Source organism: Saccostrea echinata, unplaced genomic scaffold, assembly GCF_033153115.1.
Source record: "Saccostrea echinata isolate AGI-Se365-2 ecotype Australia unplaced genomic scaffold, CSIRO_AGI_Sech_v1 ptg000004l, whole genome shotgun sequence".
NCBI classification, from domain to species: Eukaryota; Metazoa; Mollusca; class Bivalvia; order Ostreida; family Ostreidae; genus Saccostrea; species Saccostrea echinata.
In genome coordinates this window covers 12,074,454-12,101,262 of record NW_026889753.1, presented here as the reverse complement: position 1 = coordinate 12,101,262, position 26,809 = coordinate 12,074,454, and the positions used below count along the sequence as shown (strand labels likewise).

Here is a 26,809-nt window from a genome sequence, read left to right as displayed (position 1 = left end):
ATGAACTGGTACTTAAATTGTTTTCAAAACATAGCAGGGTCATAAATCCATGATAGGCAATTGAGATAACGTATAAATGATCTCTTAAAGTAGAATTTTTTGAAAAATAAGGAGAACCATGAAAAAGTATTGCTTGGTTATAGTTTGTTCCAAAAGTTCTCAAGTACTGAATTTTAGTATTTGATACTCGGACCTTTCGACGAGTACTCGAGTAACCGGTTAATTACTCGTTGAGTACTCTAGTTATTATCAAACTAGAATGATGCATTTCAATGATTTGTGTTCTTTACCTATCATCAGAATTTTTGGAGAATTATATACTGTACTTCTTTTATTGATAAAAAAGTCCAAAGTTTGATGTGTTGTATATCTCACAATTACGACTTTCGTATCACGAAGACCATGAAAATAGAGAAAAACAACAGAAGCAACAGAAGCTTGTGATTTACTTTATTTCCATTGTGATTACAACATTTTATAAATTGACTGACTTAAAAGGCCTGACTCAAAAACTTTTTCTTAACCTCGAGGAAACAATTATTTTTTTTATTCATTCATTTTTTTTTTCACATATTAATAACTCTCTAACTTCATATTTGCAAGTGTTTTTGAATAAAAATAATTTCCCTCCTACCTACTTACCCAAATTTTTTATCCTGAGTCGAGAGAGAGCAAGCAAACAATTTTGTGAAGATTTTTTTTCTTATTTAAATTGTATATATTGACATCCACTGAATACTATCTCCTTTATTGCCGTTTATCAGTCAGTAAACACCGATAAGCATCACATCTACAGATTTTTTGAGCAGTGGCTGTTCCATCAATGAAACGTACAATGATGTGCATGTTAATAATACAATATTTCATCTGATAAATTATATTTAAAATGATTATTTATAAAAATATAAATATAAACAATAAAATGTCTTTCTTTGGTTGTTAGTACGAAAATTAACGTTGCAGCTATTGCAGAAAAAAATTACATAACCCGAATAACAGCTGCAACATTAATTCCCATACTATAACAACCAAAGAAAGCATTTTATTGTTTAAAAGAATTGTCTTGGTTTATTTTTGGATCTTAATTTCGTCGCCTTTGTAATGTTTTCGATACTGAGAAATTGACTGTGCAGTACCTTGACTTCTCAGGTATGTTTGGTTCATATACTAGTATTTGGTAAAATAAGTGAGTAAGGTTATTAATTGTTTTAGTTCAAATTGGTGTGCAACAAACAACGGAAGTAATTGAAGGCATCATGATTGGGATCGCTATTTAGGCAGATTTAAAAAAAAACAAAACAAAACAAAAGCGAAAGTAGAGAAGGCGGTTGATATTTTTTCTTCGCATAAGAGAGGCAGCTCAGACTCTTATCTAGTATTCTGTATGTCTGGAACTATGAGTTCTGCTGCACAGGTAATTGTATTGAAAATTATATAAATGGCCCATAGTTATTTTTAGAATTTAATTCCACTATCAAAGCACATCTATATAAAAAGAACACTCCTTTCTGTATCTAACTTACTGTTCAAAATTTCAGATAGCTATGACCGAAGACATGAATTATCAACAACTAAAAGATGAAGAGATACAAAAACTTGAAGAACGTCTGGATGAGTACACTCTACCAAAAAATGTCGCCATAATAGGTCCACCAGGCGTCGGCAAGTCTTCCTTCATAAACTCAGTCATTGCAAGTTTTTCCTCCAAATGCTGGCGAGAGCGGACCAAGGTTGGATTCTTTGATGGAGGAGGGGACCAAGTTACACATCATCTCATAAAGTTAGTATCTAACAGCTGAGGGAAGTGAATTTTAAATAATGATGTTCTTTGAATGTTTATTTACATTTTCAGTATGCTTGGTATGTCAGACTGGTATCATGTTCCGCTTTTAAGGCGGTATTATACGCTGCACGTGTATAGATTATTGTAAAACATGGTCCAATGGCATAACAATTATAACATCAATGTAACATCATAGAGTTAACTGTTCTTTCATTTGATTGAAATGTAACTTGACCTGTATGTGCGTGCAATAGTGTTTCCTTAATATGAACAGGAGATCAATAATGCATATTTTCAGAAAGGACAGTGGTATTCTTTTATTCTGTGTGTCTAAGGAAACATCTTAATTTAAAGACCATCTGCTTTAGAGCTAATGACCAAACACATTTTGGATTCATTTTTTTTTTTTTTTTTTGTATTACAGGACATCTCTTTGCTTGAATAATAAGAAACTGATTTGCCCAGTAAGCTTTTTTTCTGAATAGTTGTCTGAAAATTATAGATAAGCATTGCCATAAGACTTGGGAATGAAATTCATCAAACATTCTAATCACTGATCATTCATTCAGAAAATGTAGGCTTACATATGGAGAAATGCTGTGTACTTCATTCATAAATTAATGATCTTATGACAATACTAAATAATATTCAATAATTTTTTTACGAAAATAAAAATACAAATTTGATCATGCAGCAGTATACCCTTATCACCTGCATATGGGGTTTATATCTCTCAGTTGATTCGATACACCAGAGCATGCTCTACGATTGAACAATTTCTAAAAGTCTATAAGTTATTGACAAACAAGTTGATGAAACAAGAATATCAGCAGTCTCGTTTAAAGTAATCATTTCGTAAGTTCTATGGTCGATACAATGACCTTGTCAACAAATACAGTCTATCATTAAGTCAAATGCTGACTGACTTTTTTCATACTATTTGTTAGGCTATTGTTTACACACTAAATTGTCGACAGATTTTTCCGTTATTTCCCGATCATGACAAGGAGTACACGGCGGGTGTGACCGGTCGGCAGGGGATGCTCACTCCTCCATGGTACCTGATCCCACCTCTGATGTCTTAGAGGTCCGTGTTTGCTCTTCTCTTATTTTGTAATGTTTAATGGACTTTTGAGCTCGAATACTGTTCGTTATCTCCACATATTTCATCATATTCTCATCATGTTAAAATATTTTCCTAGGCTATAAACTTCTTATTTGCTTCATTCGGAAGCTCGTTCACTAAATTTATCAATTAACAATAGTTACTTCCATTCACCTCGATATGTCCCTATTACTCAAAATAAAAGACATCTGTTTCACATATTTATGTTTGACTGACTATAGATGATAAGGGCTAACAACTTTCCATATTTATGTAGTAATATTCCACTATCACCTGCATATGGTGCAATGTCTCCCAACTTTTTCGATACCCCAGAGCATGCTCCGAGTACGATCAATGTTTAAACGGAGGCTGGTTACCGATAGATAAGTTAACATTACAGGGATTTCAACAATCCCATTTAAAGTCTTCATTTCGTAAATTCTATGGTCGGTATAATGACCTAACTAGAAATACAACCCGTCATTGGGTCGTATTTTTACTCACATATTTCATACCAATTGTTCGGCCTTTGGTATTAGCCTTTGACTACGGTTTACTCCGTCTACCTGATCCTCCTAGGCACCTGATCAATACATTGGGCTCACTGAGGGTGTGACCAGTCTACAGGGGATGCTTACTCCTCCTAGGCACCTGATCAATACATTGGGCTCACTGAGGGTGTGACCAGTCTACAAGGGATTCTTACTCCTCCTAGGCACCTGATCAATACATTGGGCTCACTGAGGGTGTGACCAGTCTACAGGGGATGCTTACTCCTCCTATGCACCTGATCAATACATTGGGCTCACTGAGGGTGTGACCAGTCTACAGGGGATGCTTACTCCTCCTAGGCACCTGATCAATACATTGGGCTCACTGAGGGTGTGACCAGTCTACAAGGGATTCTTACTCCTCCTAGGCACCTGATCAATACATTAGGCTCACTGAGGGTGTGACCAGTCTACAGGGGATGCTTACTCCTCCTATGCACCTGATCAATACATTGGGCTCACTGAGGGTGTGACCAGTCTACAGGGGATGCTTACTCCTCCTAGGCACCTGATCAGTACATGGGGCTCACTGAGGGTGTGACCAGTCTACAGGGGATGCTTACTCCTCCTAGGCACCTGATCAATACATTGGGCTCACTGAGGGTGTGACCAGTCTACAAGGGATTCTTACTCCTCCTAGGCACCTGATCAATACATTGGGCTCACTGAGGGTGTGACCAGTCTACAGGGGATGCTTACTCCTCCTATGCACCTGATCAATACATTGGGCTCACTGAGGGTGTGACCAGTCTACAGGGGATGCTTACTCCTCCTAGGCACCTGATCAATACATTGGGCTCACTGAGGGTGTGACCAGTCTACAGGGGATGCTTACTCCTCCTAGGCACCTGATCAGTACATGGGGCTCACTGAGGGTGTGACCAGTCTACATGGGATGCTTACTCCTCCTAGGCACCTGATCAATACATTGGGCTCACTGAGGGTGTGACCAGTCTACAGGGGATGCTTACTCCTCCTAGGCACCTGATCAATACATTGGGCTCACTGAGGGTGTGACCAGTCTACAGGGGATGCTTACTCCTCCTAGGCACCTGATCAGTACATTGGGCTCACTGAGGGTGTGACCAGTCTACATGGGATGCTTACTCCTCCTAGGCACCTGATCAATACATTAGGCTCACTGAGGGTGTGACCAGTCTACAGGGGATGCTTACTCCTCCTAGGCACCTGATCAATACAATGGGCTCGCTGAGGGTGTGACCAGTCTACAGGGGATGCTTACTCCTCCTAGGCACCTGATCAATACATTGGGCTCACTGAGGGTGTGACCAGTCTACAGGGGATGCTTACTGCTCCTAGACTCCTGATACCGCCTCTGGAAGTTCTTGGATTCCGTGTTAAATGCCCTGTTCACAGTTTTGTATTGTTTGTAATTTTTTGAGATCGACCGGTTGTTGGAGTTAGAGATTCTTTGGACTAGACAAGCTCCAGAATACTAACGTTCTGAATAAATTCATTCATCTGGAAATATAGTCCAATGTTCATATGCTGCATCTTAAGTTTAATTGATGGCCTGTATATTTTTGTCATATTCATTCCTCAAACAATGGTTAATGAAGGACATGAACATGTCCAAATTTAAATCTAATCAGTCACCAGGCGGATAAAGATTACAAGCTGCATTGGGGGTATGGATTTTGTATATTAAGTGTCATCCTGATTTTAAAATTTGATGAATATCGAAGCTATATATCCAAAGTAAATAAACCTATCTAAAAGAGAAAGCAAAACAGACATTTAGAGAAAATTTGGATCAATATATTTATTATTGGATCATGTTCAAGATTTTTAAAAACTTAAAACTAATTTAGACAGTATACTAAATTTTAAGACTTTGTATTTGTAGCAGTTACCAAATAAAATATATAAAATGACAATTTTTTTTAAAGAATTACAAAGGAAGAATATCTGGACTCAGAGAGACAGAAGGGTTATCCATATCCAACTCTGATTGACATGAATGGATTTGATGATGAATCATCTGAGAAAATTAAGGAGTTGCTGAGATATGTTTTATTTGGTCTGGTACCACATGAACACAAATTACTAGACGCTATAAACATTTATACGTGAGTTTCTTATTTTGGATTTAAAGATCATATAATTAATATAATCAGGGGTTGAATGAAATTGAGTTCTGTAGATTTAAGAACTTAAGAGTAATATTTCCAAGAAGGTTTTTAGCTCTACTGGTCAGAGACCAGAAGAGCTTATGCGATAGTAAGGTGTCTATCGTCCGTCCATCTGTCTGTCTGTCTGTAAACAATTTTTCAAAACGCTACTCCTCCTACAGTTTTGGTCCGATTTCAGTATAACTTGGCACACAAGTAAACTACACTAAGATACATAATTTAGTGCATCGGTTTTTGATTTCGATGGACGGTGTTGCCATGGTTACTAAAAATAGAAATTTCTGTGAAATTCCTTTAAAATGCTACTCCTCCTACAGTTCTGGTCTGATTTCAATATAAATTGGTACACAAGTAGACTACACTAACATACATAATTTAGTGCATCGGTTTTTGATTTCGATGGACGGTGTTGCCATGGTTACTAAAAATAGAAATGTCTCTGAAATTCCTTTAAAATGCTACTTCTCCTACAGTTTTGGTCTGATTTCCAATATAACTTGGCACACAAGTAGACTACATTAAGATACATAATTTAGTGCATCAGTTTTTAATTTTGATGGACGGTGTTGCCATGGTTACTAAAAATTTTTCAAAACGCTACTCCTCCTACAGTTTTGGTCCGATTTCAATATTACTTGGCACACAAGTAGACTACACTAAGATACATAATGTAGTGCATCGGTTTTTGATTTCAATGGACAGTGTTGCCATGGTTACTAAAAATAGAAATTTTTGTGAAATTCCTTTAAAACGCTACTCCTCCTACAGTTTTGGTCCGATTTCAATATAACTTGGCACACAAGTAGACTACACTAAGATACATAATTTAGTGCATCGGTTTTTAATTTCGATGGACGGTGTTGCCATGGTTACTAAAAATAGCAATATCTGTGAAATTCCTTTAAAATGCTACTCCTACAGTTTTGGTCTGATTTCAATATAACTTGGCACACAAGTAGACTACACTAAGATACATAATTTAGTGCACTGGTTTTTGATTTCAATTTACGGTGTTGCCATGGTTACTAAAAAAGAAATTTCTGTGAAATTCCTTTAAAACGCTGCTACTCCTACAGTTTTGGTCCGATTTCAATATAACTTGGCAGACAAGTAGACTACACTAGGATACATAACTTAGTGCATTAGTTTTTGATTTCAATCGACGGTGTTGCCATGGTTACTAAAAATAGAAATTTTTGTGAAATTCCTTTAAAATGCTACTCCTCCTACAGTTTTGGTATGATTTCAATATAACTTGGCACACAGTTAGAATACACTACGATACATAATATGTATTTCTGTTTTTTTTTATTTCGGTGAATGGTGTTGTCATGGTTACTAAAAATAGAAGTTTCCGTGAAATACTTTCAAAACGCTACTCCTCCTACAGTTTTCATTTGATTTCAATATAACTTGGCAGAAGTCGACTAATATTAAGATACATAATTCTATTTATTGTTGCATGTTGCAAAGTTTCAAATTCAAGTGCTACTTTTCTTTTGTTATACATACAGACCAGTAGAGCTACAGTCTCATCAGAGACTTCTGGTTATATAGTACAATGATAAGTAGGCTTTTTTTTTTTAAAGATAAATGAAGCCTACATATCTGTAAGCGATGGAAACTTTGCTTCGGGATTTTTTATCTGGAAAACTTTATGATTTTACTTATTTTTTTTCTATTTTCTCTCAAAGTAAAGCATTTTTTCATGCTTTCTAGATAAAGTCTGATGATTTTATTTAGAGATGGGGGAATAAAAGGAATGAGGGAAGCTTATTTATCAAAGAAGGAGACCCTGAAAGTGGACTGTCTGATATTTGTGGCATCATCGGCCTCTGTCCTTCCACTAAATCTGATGGAAGCAGTGAAGCAGGTAGCATTAAAAGAGGACAGAGGTAAGAAAAGAATTTATTACATTTTCATGAGTGAAATACTGTGATTTATTTATTGAATAAAAGTGGTATTCTTCACAGTGTAAAAGGATGCCAAAGTGATATTCTGTCACAGTGTGAAAGGATATCAAAGTAAATAATAATTTCTGGCCAGTCATAAGATAGAGATAGTAACTAAACCATCTTGATAGAGACTGAAACTGCCAATTTCCTCCCAAATATGTTGCTAAAATCCAAATTACATTGTTTTCAATCTCACAAATGCTAAGCTATGACGTCTCAACTGCTCAACTATGATGTCAATACCTATGACATTGATTAAAAAAAAAACAGAGGCAAAGGGAAATCAAAGAAATGTAATAAACAGAAAATTCAATGTTTTATAGTTGGATATGGAATTTATTTTACTCTTGAGACCAGATTTTTTTAATATTTTCACTCGTGCCTCGCACTCGTGGACATATCAAAATATCCTGTGCCACTTGTGAAATATATTCCATATCTAACTTCAAAACATTGAATATTCTCTATATTTGTTATTCAACTCATATATTACAAAATCCCCCCCCCCCATAGCTTCCTAGAATGAATAAAGAAAACTGTTATCAAATTTGACTATAATAAATAATGTGTATTGTTCTTAAGTCACTTTCAAGAACATTTATCTTGCTACTTTGAACTTAACTCTGCCCACAACATGCACAAAACTGAAGTATTTGTCCAACTAATTACTTTAGTTCTGTAACATTAACCCTTATATTAAGGGGATTCAACTTATGGTGTAGATTATGGTGGTCTTAAAAAATATACACATAATTTAAATGGGTAAAGTTATGTCACTTATTCATGAATTTTGTTCCACTTTTCTTTATCAAATAATTTGAAAGCAATAGGAAAAATGGTTGCATTGAAACGTTTCAAAACCAGATTTTTATTTTTGTTCTTCTGCAGTAATTCCAGTATTTGGTGTTTTAACAAAAGAAGACAAATGCAATAATTTGGAGGAGAGTGTTTCAAAAAAGAAAGAGTTTTGCTCTAAGCTTGGTCTTCCAGAGAATCGTTTTCTTCTTTGCACAAATTACTGTGATGATTATGACAAAAACAAAGGCCAGTCTCGCTGGAATCGGGTGTATCCAGAGCTCGATGTACCCGCCTTAAGTTTCATGAGACAGGTTAAAAATGACCAAATCCAACCTCTTTTTCTGTATTTCATTAATTTCCTACATACATATTTTCTGTGATAAACATATAATTTGATTTTCTGCAATAATAAGTGTATACGGTTGTGTATAATGACGTAATTTCATTTCAAGGTTTGTGATGTTGGCATCAAAGTCCTACAAAATAATGCAACACTTGAGGGACCCAAAACTGTCACTCTCCAACCCCAACAAGATCCCCGCACTGCTACTGATCCCCCACCAAGAGACCCTCCCCCACCTGTTGATAACTCTGTCATCAATGTCCTGGCATTTGCTTTCAAGGGTTTGGTCATCGCTATACTCCTATACTGGATCCTTACTCCGCCTTTTGATGGACAACAGATGGTTGATGCTTGTGCCCAGTTTGAACACAAATCTCAGACAATGAACTTTTCCATTCCTGGAATAAAGAACCTCTGTGATAGGATTGGTGATGTAACACAGAGACAACTCATGACACCATTGATGTGTTTTGTTGTGGTTATCATAGGTATGGACTTTGTGATGCCTCAGATTATCAGAATGTTACACAGACTTGGTATTTAACTACACTGGCTTTGGTGTAGGAATCAAAATGTTGTGACATATGTGCAAAGGGTTGTGGCAGCAATCAAAATTGAACTTTTCTTGCAAGTTAATTTTTTTTTTAGCTTCCCTTATTGAAACATGTTTAAGTATTGTGAAGTAAAACAAGAATTGTTTAATATAGCAATAATATGTATAAAATATTTTATAAATTACAACATGTAACTTTCTGATAGTCATAAATTATGCTAATATTCAGTGACCTAGAATTAAAAGTTTGTCGTGCTTGTCTTCTGACAAACTGAAAAAAATTCTTTCTCACCAAAAATAGTACTAGGACCTCTTAAAACATCAGAGGTTGGATCAGGTGCCATGGATGAGTAAGCATCCCTTGTCGACCAGCCACACCTGCCATGTGATCTTTGTCATGATCGGGCAAATGGAAAAATCCTAAGAAAATTCAGTTGTAAATAATGGCCTAACAGTTCGTATTGTGGCATATATTATTAATAAAGGTTTATAACCACATGTCAATTGCAGTTTGATAACCCCAACTGCTGCACCTTAAGTTACTTGTATGGATTTTATCATATATATGCATGTATATACATGTATATGTGTGTGTGTTTATATTTGTGTATGTAACCTTTCATTCAGAACTTTCTATCTTTTCATTGTAAAAAGTTTGCATGCCTTCTGAGTTCTGGGCCCAAAATTGGAAAATAAAATTATCTTATTAAAAACGTCAGTCAGCATTCGACTAGCTGCAATAATGTAGCCCTCTCCGACTTAATAATAGATTGTATTTGCTGCAAGGTCGTTGTATTGACCATAACTTGCGAAATGATGATTTTAAACGAGTCTGTTGGAATTCTTTTTTAACTTGTTTGTCAAAAGCTTGCCTTGTTTTAGAAATTGTTCGTACCAAAAGCATGGCTTTGCGGATAGAAAAGTTGAAGTCATCACGTTTGTCGTAAAGTTTTGTTGTAAGATTACCATTAACGTCTTTTTCTAGTAAAATTACATCCCTATAAGAGTTACAAATTCTCGTATTGGACGTAAAACAACATACATGTACAATCGATCAATCTAGTAAAATATCCAGATATAAAACCGACAGATGTGTCAGACTTTTTCAAGTTCACTGGGATATAAAGACCGCGGAACATTAATTGGCAAGATTGGAAATATACAGCTTACGTCATTTCCATCTGTTGACATTGATATGGGCGGGTACAATACAACACGGGCGTCTGAGAAAACATTGGATTGAAATTCAAGTTTGAAGTTGATTTTCAATCCACCTTAGCTATTTTCACACGCAAAGTGTTAATGTATGATCCAAAAGACAAATAATTTCAATTCCAAAATATTATGAAATTGATGTGCATCAAAATTTTCGATCCAGTATTTTTATAAAGATACGCAAGCGTTATAGATTATTATATTATTTCTAGAAATCCTTATAACGCTTGCCTATCCTTAAAACGTTGGACCTAAATTTATATAAATGTCGAACTATTCCGAAATGGACAACATTGGATCAATCGCTAACACTGTTCGTATTAGATTAGAGTAGCTGAGGTGGATTGAAAATGAATTTCGAACTAGAATTTCAATCCAATGTTTTCTCAGCGCCCGAAATGTTTTGACTATAACAGATGGAAATGTTGTAAGCTGCATATTTCCAATCTTGCCAGTTAATGTTCGGCGGTCTTATCGAGTCGACAAATGAATGGAAGTAACTAATGTTAATTGATAATACTTTCGATACATCTTAGGGTATTCCATCCCTAATAGCCTCAGATTCAATGAATTTGAATACATAACAGATGTGTACGGGTAGAATACTCAGTATTTTTAGACAAAATTCCATTAATTACTATTAGAATGTAAGAATGGAACGTGTCCTAATTTATGACCTTGTTGAAGAGTTATCTCCCTCTTTTTCTTTAAGTTATAAAAATCAATTTTAAAAAAAAATCAATACTTTAAAAAAAAATTGTTTTCAATTGTCATTTCTAATGATTAATTACTGCTTAGTTAATTACATTTTTTGAAACTTTCTCTTGGTAAATCCTTTTCTACTGTAAAATGATTTGAATTAATATCAGAGTATTATATACGTGATGGATATTTAAGGATAGAGAATTAGGTCCTATTAAGGATGGAAACCCTTACTGTCGCATTGAAGGCCACAGCAAGTGTTTTTCTTCTCATATATATGAAAACATATTTAAAAAAAATAAGTAAATAAATTCTACTTCATATGAATACAAAAATAGGTCTGCCAATAATGGGGCGCTATTGGTACTCATGGAAATTCCGACAGATTGTTGGAAGACCTGCTGTCTAAACTACATAATTATACTATTATATTATATATTGTCAATCAGAAACTCGAGCATTTTTCATTATTATACTTTCATGTTAAATACTAAAATCTGATTGGTTTAGACGCATTTAACAATCCGTAATATTACCCTCAGCGTTAGCAACACAGTTGGCAACGGGTAACATTACGAAAATGTCACATGCGTTCAAATCATGCGCGTACGGTTCACCGTAGAATTCTCAAAACGTCAGTTGTGCGTTTGAAAGAAGCCAAATAAACGACGTCAATAAAAGCTTGCGTCCGATGTAGCTTACTTGAAAACAACAAACGACAGACGAAGCTTTCTTATTGAGAAAAATAGAAGCGGTGAGTTTGAAAGCTTTCTAACCGTTTGAAAGCTTTCTAAGCGTGAACTTAACGACGATCTCCGAATTTTTTTTTATGACATCCGAAATCAATAAGACATTCAGTATAATAAAATAAATAGTGCACGTTTTTTGAGGGTAACAGTTGAAATTGACACCCCAAGGAAAACCATTGTCAACCTCCGCTGACGCGTCGGTTGACAATGGTTTTCCTTGGGGTGTCAATTTTAACTGTTACCCTCAAAAACGTGCACTATTTATATAATATCAGCTTCAGAGTAATAACTCATTAACTATATGTAGTTTTTGGAGATCAAGTCTTCCAACAATCTGGCGGAATTCTCATGGTTACCAACTGCGCCTTGCTATTAGAAGACCTTATTTTTCTATTTATATGAAGCAGAATGTACTCAAAAACCTCTTGCAGTGGCCTTCAACATTTAGATATCTGGACCACGCTTGATTCCTTTTTATTCCTAGTTGATTCGACATATCCCTTTGAACTCAAAATAAAAGACACTATAGAGTCTGATTCATATGATTCATATTTGGATTTTTTACTAGAAAAAAAAAAACATTAATGGCATCCTAACGACAAAAGTTTTTGATAAATCGTAGGGGGCACCAAGCCACAACGCATAAAGTCCACCCCCCCCCCCCTACGATTGTATACTCCAAAGGCCAGGCCACCTTTGCATAAATAGATAATATCACAATTTTTCAGACAACTCTTTGATGATTTTGAAATCACATGCAATACTTTTTGCTTATTTTGTTATGAAATAAAACTGAGTAAGTGCATTTTTTAAGAAACACATTAGACTGTCACTCTCATTAGTAACACTCTCATTTGAAAGTCTGCATTTCATTTTATATTTATATATTTTGTAGGCAATGAAAGACAATATATTGTCTAAAATAAAGGTACTTTTGTTAAAATATGCTGGAAAACCAATGACAATAACTTTCTATGACACATCTATATTTAAAAGCGATGATATTTTACTCCAAATAGGTTTTACTACACGGCAATCAAAAATAAGATGCTTTATGTCTTCTTCTACATTACAAATCGAACAGTCTTTATCTAAGTCTTTTTTCCATTTACTTACATACTTGTTACAAGTCAGTAAGTTATGCATCAATTTAAAGTTAAACTCTGACACATTCTTATCAAATATTTCTTTGACTTTTTCCTGGTAAATATTTTCCCATAAGTGGAAGTCGTTAGTACAGAATAGCTCAGACCAAAATCTTTCCATTAAAGTTTTTTTTATGTTTTGGGTAACAAGATATTGTAGAAGAATTTAAGATTTTTTACCCTCAATTTGTTCAAAATATCCGTGAAAGTTGAAGCAGAGCTGTGAATTATTTGCGTTTGCTTTATTCTGTAGGTTTATTTTTGGAGTATCTTTCTTAAGAGCACTCTTTACAATCACGTACTCACAAAAGTAGTTTTGTGGACATATTAAATTTTCTTAATTTCATTTATTGTTTTAAATCCGAGTTCATTGAAAAGATCATTCACATATTTATAACCACTTTTGATCCAGTTTGGAAGAAAAAGCGGTTTTCCTTTATACGTTATGTTTTTGTTAAACCATATATTCTGTAACTGGAATTTTTCTTGATTATTTTGTTTACATTCATTAAATGCACACATTACCTCTTTATAAAAATGTGGGAGATATTTGATATTTAGATCTTGTATTCTATAATCATTGTTACGAAAACATTTTTTTTTTCATAATCAACCCAAAACCATATTGATCACCACTGAGCTTGTTACCTTTGATCTGAAATCAGGCATTGATTATTTTGTATCTGTATCTACTACGTACCGCATGAAAAATGTTTGAATGTAATCAATATTTTATTGAATACTGCATGACACAATGTGTAGCCTCACTAATTGACTTGACGTCAACCGTGACGGTAAAAATTAGGTCAACAGTTTTGTTTTTTTTTTACAAATCAAATGACCATTTGCATGACAATGTTTCCCTATTAAAATTTTAAGGCTATTAGCAGCAAATAAAGTTCTTGAATATTATGGAAATGATTGATTGTGTGTAAATAATATGACCTGATCGGGATCGAGATTAAAAATACATCTTTTGTTTTCCCGCTATACGAAAAGTTATACGCCGAAGAATTTCTGTTATAATGTATTTAATTACCAACACTTCAAAGGTAAGCATGTGTGTATAATTGTAAGGGATTTAATATGTTGACGGTGCGACCGTTTGGGCGAGCGCAGTGTTCACTTCATTATTATGATCCGCCTCTTCAAACCGCACGAGACATTTGGAACGTCTAGACTGTGACGTCACATGACGTCGTATGTTAGCTGCATTTCCATAAACAAAGTTTAAAAAGTGCAAATATTTTAACAAAACGTTTAATCTACTATCTGCATGCAATATCCATTAAATTAAGGTGAGTTTATTTTGTGAGAATTTTTAGTTGTTGTCACCGCGTGAACGAAGTTAGCAGCGAGAACAAGAAGCGATGCATTGTGGGTCAGAATTACTGCGGAAAAAAAATCTATTGAATTAATTTGCAGTAGTCCGAATTTTCTCTTCGCCCAGGCGTTGTCGTTAGAGCTCGCAGTGACGAGCGGCGCTTCGCGCCGCTCGCTGCGCTCGCTATTATGTTCAAGTATCAGCATGTATATTTTACTTACGAAGAATACAACGATATTAAATACTCTAACATTAAATGCTATATTAGAAACGTAAGCCATATTTGGATATTTGATGTGAACATTAGATATTTTGGCTAGTGTAATGTACTCAAAAAAGGTCAAAGAAAAATCGTCTTCGGAAGGAGTACTGTAGACTGACAAAATTTTGTTATTGAAAATACAGGTTAAGAATCTAAAATGTGTGATCATTAAGACGTGCATCGTCACAAGCCACGGGGTTTGAGGCCATCCTTTTTCCACAAACCATAAAATGGACACGGCCAGTGGCTTACAACGATGAAAGACTAAAATTCAAATAGTATAAATGTGTTATACCATAAAGAATAACAGATTTTTCATAACTACTCAAGGCATGCGTAATGGTTATCAGTCGCTTATCAGAGTATATCTTTCCTACAACCAAATGATATGAGTGTGACTAAAATGGGTAGTAAAACCCGGGCCGGGCCGGGAATTTCGAAACTGAAAACCGGGTTTTTGACAATTACGGAATAAATACTTATTCTTTCTTAATGAAATTTACGGACATAATTCATAACAATAAAATTTGCCTTCGCTGAGAGTTTTAACTCAAAATATTGTGTTTTTCAATGATAATCACCGATCGTCCTTTTCCTGGTGACTAAATGGGTAGCAAGCCCGGTTTACACTTTTTGATGTTTCATACTTAATTTCGATAACATATTTGCAATTATGTCTGTTGGATCGTTGAAATTGAACTTAAACTTCTAAAAACATCTAACTATTGTATTAATATATCCTGATTATTTAAAATATACGCATTTTTTGATATGACTGTCAGACGAAATCATAAGAGGGACTTCCTGTTACAACAGATCTAGGCCAACATTCGCAATTCAATACTTTCTATTCCCGAAATTGCTATTTGCAATGGCGTGAAGTCACCTTTCAAAAATTAAATAGCGAGATCCGTTCTATTCCCATTAGTGAACTCTTCAAAATTAGAGGCGCGTTTGGTCGTCTGACTGGGACAGCATGGTGTTGCAGATAATAAAAACACGCCAATCTCAATCCAGTTTTAAATGTTAAATGTATTTGTCATTCCAATTAAAGAATAGAAGAACTAAAAGACGTATGTAAGAGAGCGAGAACCCTAAATTTATCATCCATCAATAAAGAATACAATATTTCCGAGGCATGTGTATTGTATTTAGATGTATCATACGATAAATAGGTACAGACGATCAACAATAGATATAAATTGATATCGTTGTCATTCCTACTCTTAATGTTTATAAAGTCCACAACAATTAAATATTTCATTTGCATTTTCTTAGGATTTGTTCATCGACATTCAACGTATTGAGTGCGTTCAGAGTATCTCCAGTGGTACCATCACCTGTTTGCCAATGGTAACAATTTGTACCGTTGGTACCATTGGATACATATGTACTCTGAACGGGTTTTTGGGTACAGTTGGTAGGAAACTCACCAATGTTACCAATGGCAACATCGGTGTACCATTGGTGCCATTGGTGTACCATTGTTAACATTGGCTGATTATTTAGAGAAAAATGTCAAACAAAGATATAATTGTTGCTTCGTGCATCATTTTGCAGCAAAAAGATGTATTCACAAATACTTTCATTAGTACAGTAAAGTACTTCTCCCTTACAGATTATTTTCTCCTGCAAAGCATGCGTAGATCATCGGAGGAAATGGCTAGAGTGAGTCATTACTATGAGATAACTATACCCTCATATACACTGGATGAATTTAAAACTCATTTCCGTTTGTCCAGAGACACATTTGAAAGTACTTGCCAGAGATTGTCTACGCTTACAACAATCAAAAGGGTCCTACCCCTAATCTTGAAAAAGAACTGTTGATGTTTTTGTGGTACTTAGGAAACCTTGAGAGTTTTCGATCTATGGCTGATCGGTTTGGTACATCTAAAGGAAGTTTTCACGCTAGTGTTACTAGAGTATCCTCCTCCTTGATAAGTGTTATGGCAGAGGTAATTAGATGGCCTACATCACAAGCAGAACTAAATGAAACATGTCAAAAATTTGGAGAAAACTGTCAATTTCAAAATGTTTTGGGTGCTCTGGATGGCAGTCACATTCCGATCAATGCCCCCAAACACCAGCCACAGGCCTACTTCAACAGAAAGAAATTTTATTCAGTGGTACTTCTGGCATGTTGCAATTCTAATATGGAATTTACTTATGTTTGGACGGGAAATCCCGGAAGCACACATGATGCTACAGTTCTGCGTATGTCGGATCTGTTTCAAAACAGTGATGTAAAGATTCCTGTTGGTTTTGTCATATTGGGGGATTCAGCCTTTCCTTTACTGCAGTGGCTTATTACACCCTTTCGGAATTGCGGCAACCTTACTGAGCTACAACGAAAATTTAATAGGGAGCACAGTCGTAGCAGACAAGTCATCGAAAGATCATTTGGCTTATTAAAGTGTCGGTTTCGGAGACTTTTGCGATTTGAGACCTCCAATATGAAAATCCTAGTAGAGTCTATTCTTGCCGCTTGTGTTTTACATAACTTATGTATTTCAGACACAGACTTTATCGAAGTGCCAGATGAATTTGAAGCTTGCTATGACATGCCACCTGCCCGTGATGGTCATCAACTCCAAGGAATTCAAACCAGACAACAGATGATGAACCAATTGATATGAATATCAACAACATTTTCTACAATTAATAGACTGTTAATTGTCTTAAGTACTTTTATATTATTGTAATATCCCATGTTCATTGAAGATATTCAGGACATTAAACATTTCTTTACATAACTTTATTAATTTTACAAACCATATATAATTATACAATTTCTTTGTATAGCTAAAAATAAATAATCGAGTTTAAAATGTTTAAACAAAAAACATGAAATAGATCATTAGTGTATATCTATAATTAAATGCCAGCGGGTCAAAATAATCATTATTATAATGACAAGTAAAAAGAAATATAGAACACAACTTCTGTCTTAATTGATACTAACAAGCTTACTTAAGCAATTGTCAAAAAGATAAATCAAAGTGAGTAAACACCAACAGTGTGAAACTTTTGAACAATCTGGCCTCAAAAGAATGTGACCTCTAAAGCATGAGGACAAAACATTTGTAATGTGTACCCTATTTGCCTAATTTTTCAATGAGTTTGGTTAAGAGTTCCTTGTTGCTGTTTTGCATATTTTCCATCACCTCGAAGAATTTTTTGTCTCTCTCCTCAAAATACTCTTTCATCTCGTCAATCTTCCTCTTCTTTGTCTTGGCTGTAGGTATGGGGGTGGTTGGTCTCGAAGCACTGCTGGTGCTTGCATCATCTTCCTGTTCAATTGTGTCTTCATCTGACTCATCATCATCTTTTCTCATACCAAAAGAGCTACGCAACACTAATGGTTTAAAGGATGGATCCCCCTCAAGAATACTCTGCATTTCAATTTCATATCGAAATGGTTTAGGGGTTTTATTTCCAGTTTTTTTGCATTCTGACAAAAACTTTCTGTAACTTCTTTTTAATGTATAGAACTTTTCTCGACACTGATTGGAAGATGGACAATTAGTTTCAGTTTTGGATATCTCCTTCGATATCCCGGCCCATATCTTCTTGTTAATAGAAAATGACTCTGGTGCAGCTTTTTTCTTTTCCTCTAAAACATTTAGAAGCTTTCGGGTTGTGGTTAACTTCCACTCATACCTTGAACTCCTCATACCTGAATCTTCACAATCACTGTCATCTTGGTAGATAGGAGTTTGGGGTTGACTCTGTGGGATGGGATTGTCTGAGGTGCTGGCTTGACTAATTACATCACAGGATGCAGAGCTGCATTCACTTCTAGTTTGAGTTTCCTGAGGTTCTTCATTTTGAAATAATACCTGTGGAATGACTATTTGGCCATTAATACAATCAATGAATATTGGATCCTTGGGTGGTTCCGGTGGAAGCAACTTTTCTAGCTGTTTAGATACCACATCAAGATCTAGTATTAGTAAAAAAAAAAGAAAATTATTTTTAATAAATTATTTTCCATTAGTCATAAAACGTTTTCATCATCAGTTTTTGGTTTGCTCAGGGACCTATATAGTATATAGGTCCCTGGTTTGCTCAATGCAATAAGCTGAACATACTCAAAATTATTAATTTATTATTAACAGAATGTATTTGCATCGTTTATGTCACTATCCGGTAAAGAAAAAAAACAGTTAAGACTATTAAACATTTTTGAGACAGATTTTTCGTTAAAAAGTGTGTAGGCAAAACTGTTGTATTGTACTTCAGAAAAAATAACATGTATTTGAAATAGATAACTAGTAGGTTAAATAATTGTATAACACGAGTCGTATATTCTAGACCTACAAACAAAACAGACACACAAAAATACCCAATGTTCCAACTTACCTCGATATATATATTTATAACAGCAAGCGGTGCGAAGCGCCGCTCGCGCAGCAAGACTAACGTGTAAGAAGACAGAAAACTCGGAATGAAATCTGTACATTGGTCAACAGTTACATATACGACTAAAGAGTAGAAAGTGTGCATACTTACTGTCAGATATAAACTGTATATTTGTAGCTTTGGTTAATATACGGTAATTTTTTCCCGCAACAACAAGATTTAATGGAAATAGCTGAGATAAAAAATCTGTCGCTTTCAGCACGTACTCTATACCCGCCATTTTCGTGACGTCACTAAAAAAGTTACCATTGCAAACAGAGCTCTAGTTCGTCTGCAGAAAAATCTACCTATGGTAAATTTTGTCGGCAAACTTTGGTACCATTGGCATACCAATGGTAAGAAATTCTACCAGTGGTAACTTTTGTCTACCAGCGGTAGTACTCTGAACGCACTCATTGTTTACATGTTTACGTTACGTTTGTCCCAGAAATACCGCGAGATTTGTACATTTTCCGACTTTTTCACAAAAGAGCGCAACAAGATGAATTACTCTTCCATAGTGGAAATAGAAAGTAATTCTTAGTTCATTTTAAATAAACATATAATTATTTCATTAAAAGATATTTGTTGGTATTGTTACATGTAATTCAATCATTGGTAAAATGAACAAAAGACAGGGATTTAGCCTATCAGCCTATTTTGGGAAACGCCATTTTTGGGGAATTGGGAAAATATCACCAGCTATTTGATGAAATTGGAAAAAAATTAAAATGTTGCTTAAATCATGTATTCAAATTCATTTAACATTTCAGCATGAACTCGAATTTGGGCAACCAAACAGACAATTAAATATATTTAACTTCATCATACAAGATCAATTATGAATAATAGACTAATAAAAGTAAAATTGACTTCAATGAGTATAAGTATTTACCTATACAACTCAGGGTAGTACAAGTGTGTATGGGATTCCCATTTAGGTCATTATAGAATCTGTTTCTGGAGATTATAAATCTTCTGCAAAAAATTATACCACTGGTACACATTTTTTCAAAGTCCTCTTTTAATATGTATAAAAACATTGAAAATATATTTTCTATCTTAAATAATGCCTACAGTCCTAACCATTCACTCGTAGATCAATTGAGTAGGTGGAAATAACTTACTAAATCTATACAATTACACAATATCACCATTTTCAGAAAAACAAAGGAAATTCGGATTAGAAGGCGATGTTTTTACAGTGTTTTTAAACCTGTTATGACTGTACCTTTGCTAAATAAGTTATATAGATGAAAATTACAGACAATCTGACAGTTTTACTCTGTGTTTTTCCAAGATGATTAAATATAAAAGCACTGTTCACCAATTGGGAAAAAATACTGCCAAACTGGGAAAATCTGAACTCATTTTCAATTGAAAATGAGGCCGAATTTCGGCCCCTGAGAAGGTACTGATAAATCCCTGAAAGAAATCATGAGAAAAAAACCAATAAGGAAAATAAACCGATTTTTTTTATATTTTTATGATTAATGTAAGCTGACATTTGAATAAGAGGGATATATTTTGACCTTTTATAACACACAACCCTTCAGAAATCATATGATTGTGGTGTAATTGACAAGGTATCAAAAAGTTGGACGGAGTAGAGGGCTAGAGGTATAGATCTGTACTAAATACACTCATATTTTTCATTCTTTGCGACCATCAAAAGTGTCGTTTTCTTATTTTCAGTTGACACGCAAATCCTACTTTCGATGTCTTAATGGAGAGGATGCAATTACTTCTTACTGTTTTTCTGTATGCCCTATCTTGTCTGCAAGTCCATCATTTAAAAATAAAGATTTAAACTTTTTGATTTATTAAAAGTTTATACGCCCAAGATTAAAGCTTTTTAAAATTGCATCAAACTTCAAGATCATGAGGTAAATTAAACGTGTATCATCCGAAAGATCTGGATAAGTAATGCACACTTGAAAAAATAGAAAAGCCCCGTCTCTCTAGCAAAAGTTAAGGCCGACGTTAACATTTTATTTGTGTTTCCACATTTGACTCCATGCCCTTTTTCAAAAATTTTAACATTGGTGATAACTTGAAGATTTGAAGAATGTAAAATGAAATATTTAAATTTAAAGTATTCAATGTATAACGACCATATTTTGTTCCTAATAAATGAATGGTCCGATATTTTTAATCATGGTAGCATTTTGAAGGTGTTATCAAATAAAAATACTCCACCGAAGGAATTTACAAAATTTTGACTATTGTACAATTAATTGCACCTTGAATTTTACATTGGTCTATGGGTAGCACATGTGTTATTGAAATATTGTAAAAAGCAATTCATACAAATTTCTTGATGAAAATATGCATAAACTCTCTCTCTATTAAAATGTGAAATAAAATAAATCATTTACACTGATATTTTGACAAAATTAAAATTACCTTCTTTTCATCAAGGGCAGATAACTCTTCAAAAACGATTAAGGTTCAAAATGGCTAGCTTCTTGCATCAATCTTGTAAATTTGGTTCATTTAACTTTCATCGTTATCTAGCAATACTGATTTAACTAGTTCAAAATGATTGAAAATTGCTCAATATCCTTAACGTATGCAAATAGGTTTGGGATTGAACATTTAATTAAATTGGTCGTATACATGCAACAGTCTGACAGCATAAAAAAACAAGCATTCTGGGAGTATTCCATTAGCAATACTAGTCCCCTACCGGCAAATGTAATCTGGTTCCCCTTAAAATTTGAAAATGCCATAATTCCGTCAAAAATCACTGATGCGGAACGAAATGCAAACTTAATTTGTAACTAACCAAGGTAAAGTCACATACCAAAAATTAGCTCAATATCTGCAAGTGTTTAGAAAAAAATTGCGGAAAACCCTTAAAAATTGAAAAGGTCGTAATTCCATCAAAAATCAATGAAGTGGAACGAAATGCAAACTTATTTGTAACTCATCAAGATACACTAGCATACCACAAATCTACTCAATATCTGCAAGCGTTTAGGGAAAAAATGCGGAAAACCAAGTGGGACAGACAGACAGAGGGACAGCTAGACGGACGGACAGACGTAGAGGAAACCTATAATCTCCTCCGGTTTCACCGGTAAGGAACTAATAAAAAAGGGTTATATTGGGATGTAGTATGCCAAAATTGTAATCAGGGTTTGACACAGTGCACTCGTAATGGGCTCGTGCACCATATGTCAAGTAGGTTCCAACTTCTTTCAGTACCAAATTTTATTCATACACTACTACAAAACCCTTATTTCACTATTACACAACAAAAAAGGGGGAGGGGCAACCGGCGTTTCAATTAACATTTCAAATAGTAAAAAAAGTCTTTGGAAAAAAGTGCGGAAAACCGGAGGGGACTATAGGTTTCCTCTGAGTCTGTCCACCCGTCTGTCCGTCTGTTTGTCCCTCTGTCTGTCTGTCCCTCTTGGTTTTCCGCACTTTTCTTCTAAACGCTTGCAGATATTGAGCTGATTTTTGGTATGTGAGTGTATCTTGATGAGTTACAGACCAAGTTTGCATTTCGTTCCGCTTCAATGATTTTTGACGGAATTACGACCTTTTCAATTTTTCAGGGTTTTCCGCAATTTTTGTTCTAAACGCTTACAGATATTGATCTGATTTTTGGTATGTGACTTAACCTTTATGAGTTATAGATTAAGTTTGCATTTCATTCCACTTTATTGATTTTTGACGGAATTATGGGATTTTCAATTTTTAACGGTCAGATTACACTTGCCGGTAGAGGACTAGTATTGCTAATGCAATACTCTCAGAATGCTTGTTAAAGTAAATTTACGATATAGAATGAAACACTAGTCTCATTTTATAAAAACAGCGAAATGGTGGTGGTGGTGGTGGTGGGGGGGGGGGGGGGGGGGTTAATAGGCATCACTTTTTAGCATACACCAAATAAGCAGCGTGCGTTAGTAGAGAATTGAATGGATTTCGTTAAAACTCCTTCAAAAACAAATATTTGATAGAACACTCAAGTTTTCCAAGATTTAGTACATCTATGGTGAAGTATAATAAACATCTTTTTTTTCGATAGACGGAACAGCTTAAGAGGTTACCTGAGCACCAGGTAAGCTTTTGTATAAAAATAAATCTTAGTTATATGCACAAATCTTGGTATAAAATAAATCTTATTTATATGCACAAATCTTGATGTTTACATAGTCTGATGTCATTTACGATTTGACTTACCAAGTCCGTATTAAACCAAGAAACTCCTGAAAGCAATTCGTGATGCCCATGTTCAATTTTACGTTAGTGAACTAGAGGAAGAAACTGGAACAGTACGATGGCTACTAGACAAGATCCCGACGGTCGTTCAAGGTTTGCCAAGCTTGGACTAGCAATAAATGATGAGTTAACACAGGCATATAGAGATATTCTTGAAATGGAGGTGTCCCCTGCATGCGTGTTGAACAGAGTGAAATCATCAGGAATTTTTCAAACCCTCTATCCTGATCAGTTACTTCTTCTGGGAAATGCAAAAAATGTTGGATTTAAGGATTTTGACATTTCACTTTTATACAAATTGCTGAGAAGCATTTGTACGAGGATTCAGAAACCAACAAATGGATGGGGTGGGAATACAATGCCCGCAGAAGGAGATACTACTGTAGGCGATGATATTGAGAGGATACGGTTAATTCGGAACAATTTATTTGGGCATGTGAGTTCAGCCTCGACTTCACTGACAACATTCAATAACTACTGGACAATAATATCCGAAGTGTGCCGAAGATTACAAACTTGCACTGCCAAAAATTACTTGGATGCACTTAATAACATTCAGACACAGTCAATGGAAGAGTGTGAAGAAGCCATTATAGAAAAAATTAAAGTTGATTGTGAGAAAGAAAAATTACTCCTAGAACAAGTTTCTTCTCTGGTGTCAGATATGCAAGAAATAAAAGTAGCGTTGTGGTCTGAAAGAAAAGGTAAGAGTTGCTGACGTTTTGATCGTTTAAAGATACGGACTCTGGGATTACATCATGAAGTAGTTTGAAATTTATGTATACATTGTAAACCTTTTTAAATCAAACTGCATTTTGTATCTTGTTAAATTGCAAAGGATACATTGTACATGAAAGAGGGACTCTTAAACTAAGACCATTTCTATTTTAATAAAAGAAAAAGATAAAGAAACAGTGTCGAGTCATATTAGTCCTATACAGAATCGAACCAGATGAACTTCGGTATCTCGAACACGGATATCTCGAATACCATGGATATGTCGAAGTTATTAGCTCACCTCGACGAAGTCGAGATAAGCTTTTGCTATACCCCCGGCGTCGGCGTCCCTGTTAAAGTTTTAGGAGCAAGTCCATTTCCAAGTAACAGTAAGCCCTACCTGGACCAAACTTGCATGGATGATGCAGCTAGGGATGGACACTACCACATTTGCTTCGGATGCTGGATCTGACATTTTCCAGTTGAGTGACCTGGTTAAAGTTTTTGGACCAGGTCAATTCCCAAGTAACTATAAGCCCTACCTTAACCAAACTTGCATGGATGATGCATCTAAGGATGGACACTACCACACTTACTTCGGATGCTAGATCTGACCTACATTTTCCAGTTGAGTGACCAGGTTAATGTTTTTGGAGCAGGTCCATTCCCAAGTAACTATAAGCCTTACTTTTACCAAACTGGCATGGATGATGCAGCTAGGGATAGACACCACCACACTTGCTTCGGATGCTGGATATGACCTAGATTTTTCAGATGAGTGACCACTGACCAGGTTAATGTTTTTGGAGCAGGTCCAATCCCAAGTGACTTTAAGCCCTACCTTGACCAAACTTGCATGGATGATGCATCTAAGGATGGACACTACCACACTTGCTTCGGATGCTGGATATGACCTAGATTTTCCAGATGAGTGACCAGGTTAAAGTTTTTGGAGCAGGTCCATACCCAAGTAACTATAAACCTTACCTGGACCAAACTTGCATGGATGATGCATCTAAGGATGGACACTACCACACTTGCTTCGGATGCTGGATATGACCTACATTTTCCAGATGAGTGACCAGGTTAAAGTTTTTGGAGCAGGTCCATTCCCAAGTAACTGTTAGCTATACCTTGAACAAACCTGCATGGATGATGCATCTAGGGATGGACACTACCACACTTGCTTCGGATGCTGGATCTGACCTACATTTTCCAGATGAGTGACCAGGTTAAAGTTTTTGGAGCAGGTCCATTCCCAAGTAACTATAAGCCCTAACTTGACCAAACTTGCATGGACGATGCATCTTGGGATGTACGCTAACCAACCTGGTTCGGATGCTGGATTCGACCTAGATTTTCCAATTGAGTGAACTTTAGCCATATTTTAACCAAATTAGCATGGATGATGTAGCTATGGATGGGCACTTCCAGACTTGCTTTGGATTCTGAATCTGACCTACATTTTCCAGATGAGTGACCAGGATAATTTTTTGGGAGTAGCTATATAACATTATGGCCTGTTATAATTAAACTTGCATAGATGGTGCATCTAAGGATGAAAACTTCCAGACTTACTTTGGATGCTGGAACTGACCAAAATTTTCTTGATTAGTAAACAGGATAAACATTTTTGGAACAGGTCTATTTCCAAGTAACTATAAGTCGTACTTAAACCAAACTTGCATGGATATTGATCTTGGGATATACACTAACTGAAAAAGAATATGATGTGAAATTTGCCTTACTTAAAGATAACATTCGTCGAGGTGATCGAGCTTTGTTATCTTTGATTACCTATGTTTTTGAAGTCCCAACTACTTATTCCTTCAGTATTTTGCCCTTGATATCTCGAATCCTCGGTTATCTTGAAGTATTTTCTCGGTCCCTTTCAAGTTCGAGATAACGAGGTTTGACTGCACATTAGGCTCATAGAATGGACTGTACAGCAATCGCCTCTTATTCTAAATCAACTGTCTGCATTTCTGATTTTCTGTACCTGTTAATAGATTTTCTGCTTTATAATTAATATAGCATATTCTAAGCCTGTTGTTTCCAATGACCCGAAAGTCAGATCAGATGATGCCGAGAACACAGACCGGGAAGAGTCGTCAGCGGCTGTTGTACGTTCATATTTGTCTCTCGTTTTTATAAAATCTTCACATCCATCATTTAAATCTTTTCTGAATGAAGGAATGTATATCTGTTCTATTATTCATTAATGAACACATACATGTACATGTACATCTAAAAAAAAAAATCCCCCTTAACAAAATAAAATTCGGTTGAATTAATGTGTACATAGGTATGACACTGTTTTACGGAGGGGTATAATATATTATCTTTTTTCTTGGTGTTCTCAGTTTTATTAATATTAAATTTATGAGTCGAATTATTGAAACTCAGTATTAGAACCACTATTTGGCTTGAAAGCATTTGAACAATTTTAAAACAAGGCTGTATTGTCCTAGTCTTTCCGCAGAGGAATTGAATTAGGTGATCAGTGTTTGACGAATGTTAATATCAGAGCAAAACACAGAAAAAATAACTAAAAAAAAATATTTTATATAAGGACCAAACCTAGTCTTGTAATCCGTGTGAATATTATTGAAGTTCAAAAGATTTTTTTCTCAAGGAGATCTATCTTTAGGTACTTTTTTAAATTTAAAATGCATGTTAGCGTTTTTATTTATGACTGATCTGCACTTTATACTGTAAAACACTTTTTATTCGCGAGAACTTTATTTTTGCGAGACCGTCTGCTCGGTAAAAACAATCGCAACGTCTCGGTCCTTTCCGATGAGCGGAAAA

General features: G+C 35.2%; 4 protein-coding genes across 5 annotated transcripts; 3 read left to right on the top strand and 1 right to left on the bottom strand.

Moving 5' to 3' along the window:
- Positions 1-1,077: 1,077 nt before the first annotated feature.
- Positions 1,078-9,432, top strand: LOC133179185 (uncharacterized). Of its 2 annotated transcripts, none has more exons than XM_061313977.1 (6): positions 1,078-1,149; positions 1,539-1,780; positions 5,353-5,532; positions 7,339-7,490; positions 8,439-8,659; positions 8,801-9,432. In XM_061313977.1, the coding sequence occupies exons 2-6, from the start codon at positions 1,545-1,547 to the stop codon at positions 9,233-9,235; spliced, it is 1,224 nt and encodes a 407-aa protein (XP_061169961.1). In that variant the 5' UTR covers positions 1,078-1,149; positions 1,539-1,544; the 3' UTR covers positions 9,236-9,432. The 2 variants fall into 2 exon arrangements, with proteins under 2 accessions (XP_061169961.1, XP_061169960.1); XM_061313976.1 differs by lacking the exon at positions 1,078-1,149 and adding an exon at positions 1,356-1,414.
- Positions 9,433-16,512: 7,080 nt separating this feature from the next.
- Positions 16,513-17,280, top strand: LOC133178942 (putative nuclease HARBI1). Its single transcript, XM_061313593.1, has one exon. It carries the CDS (start codon positions 16,513-16,515, stop codon positions 17,278-17,280), a length of 768 nt encoding a protein of 255 aa, XP_061169577.1.
- A 249-nt stretch (positions 17,281-17,529) lies between these two features.
- LOC133179497 (uncharacterized) lies at positions 17,530-19,463 on the bottom strand. The gene is made up of 2 exons (XM_061314252.1): positions 19,157-19,463; positions 17,530-18,587 (listed from the first exon to the last, which is right to left on the bottom strand). The coding sequence occupies exons 1-2, from the start codon at positions 19,284-19,286 to the stop codon at positions 17,740-17,742; spliced, it is 978 nt and encodes a 325-aa protein (XP_061170236.1). The 5' UTR covers positions 19,287-19,463; the 3' UTR covers positions 17,530-17,739.
- Positions 19,464-23,339: 3,876 nt separating this feature from the next.
- Positions 23,340-24,237, top strand: LOC133178940 (uncharacterized). Its single transcript, XM_061313592.1, has 2 exons — positions 23,340-23,985; positions 24,179-24,237. Exons 1-2 carry the CDS (start codon positions 23,340-23,342, stop codon positions 24,235-24,237), a joined length of 705 nt encoding a protein of 234 aa, XP_061169576.1.
- Positions 24,238-26,809: the final 2,572 nt, after the last annotated feature.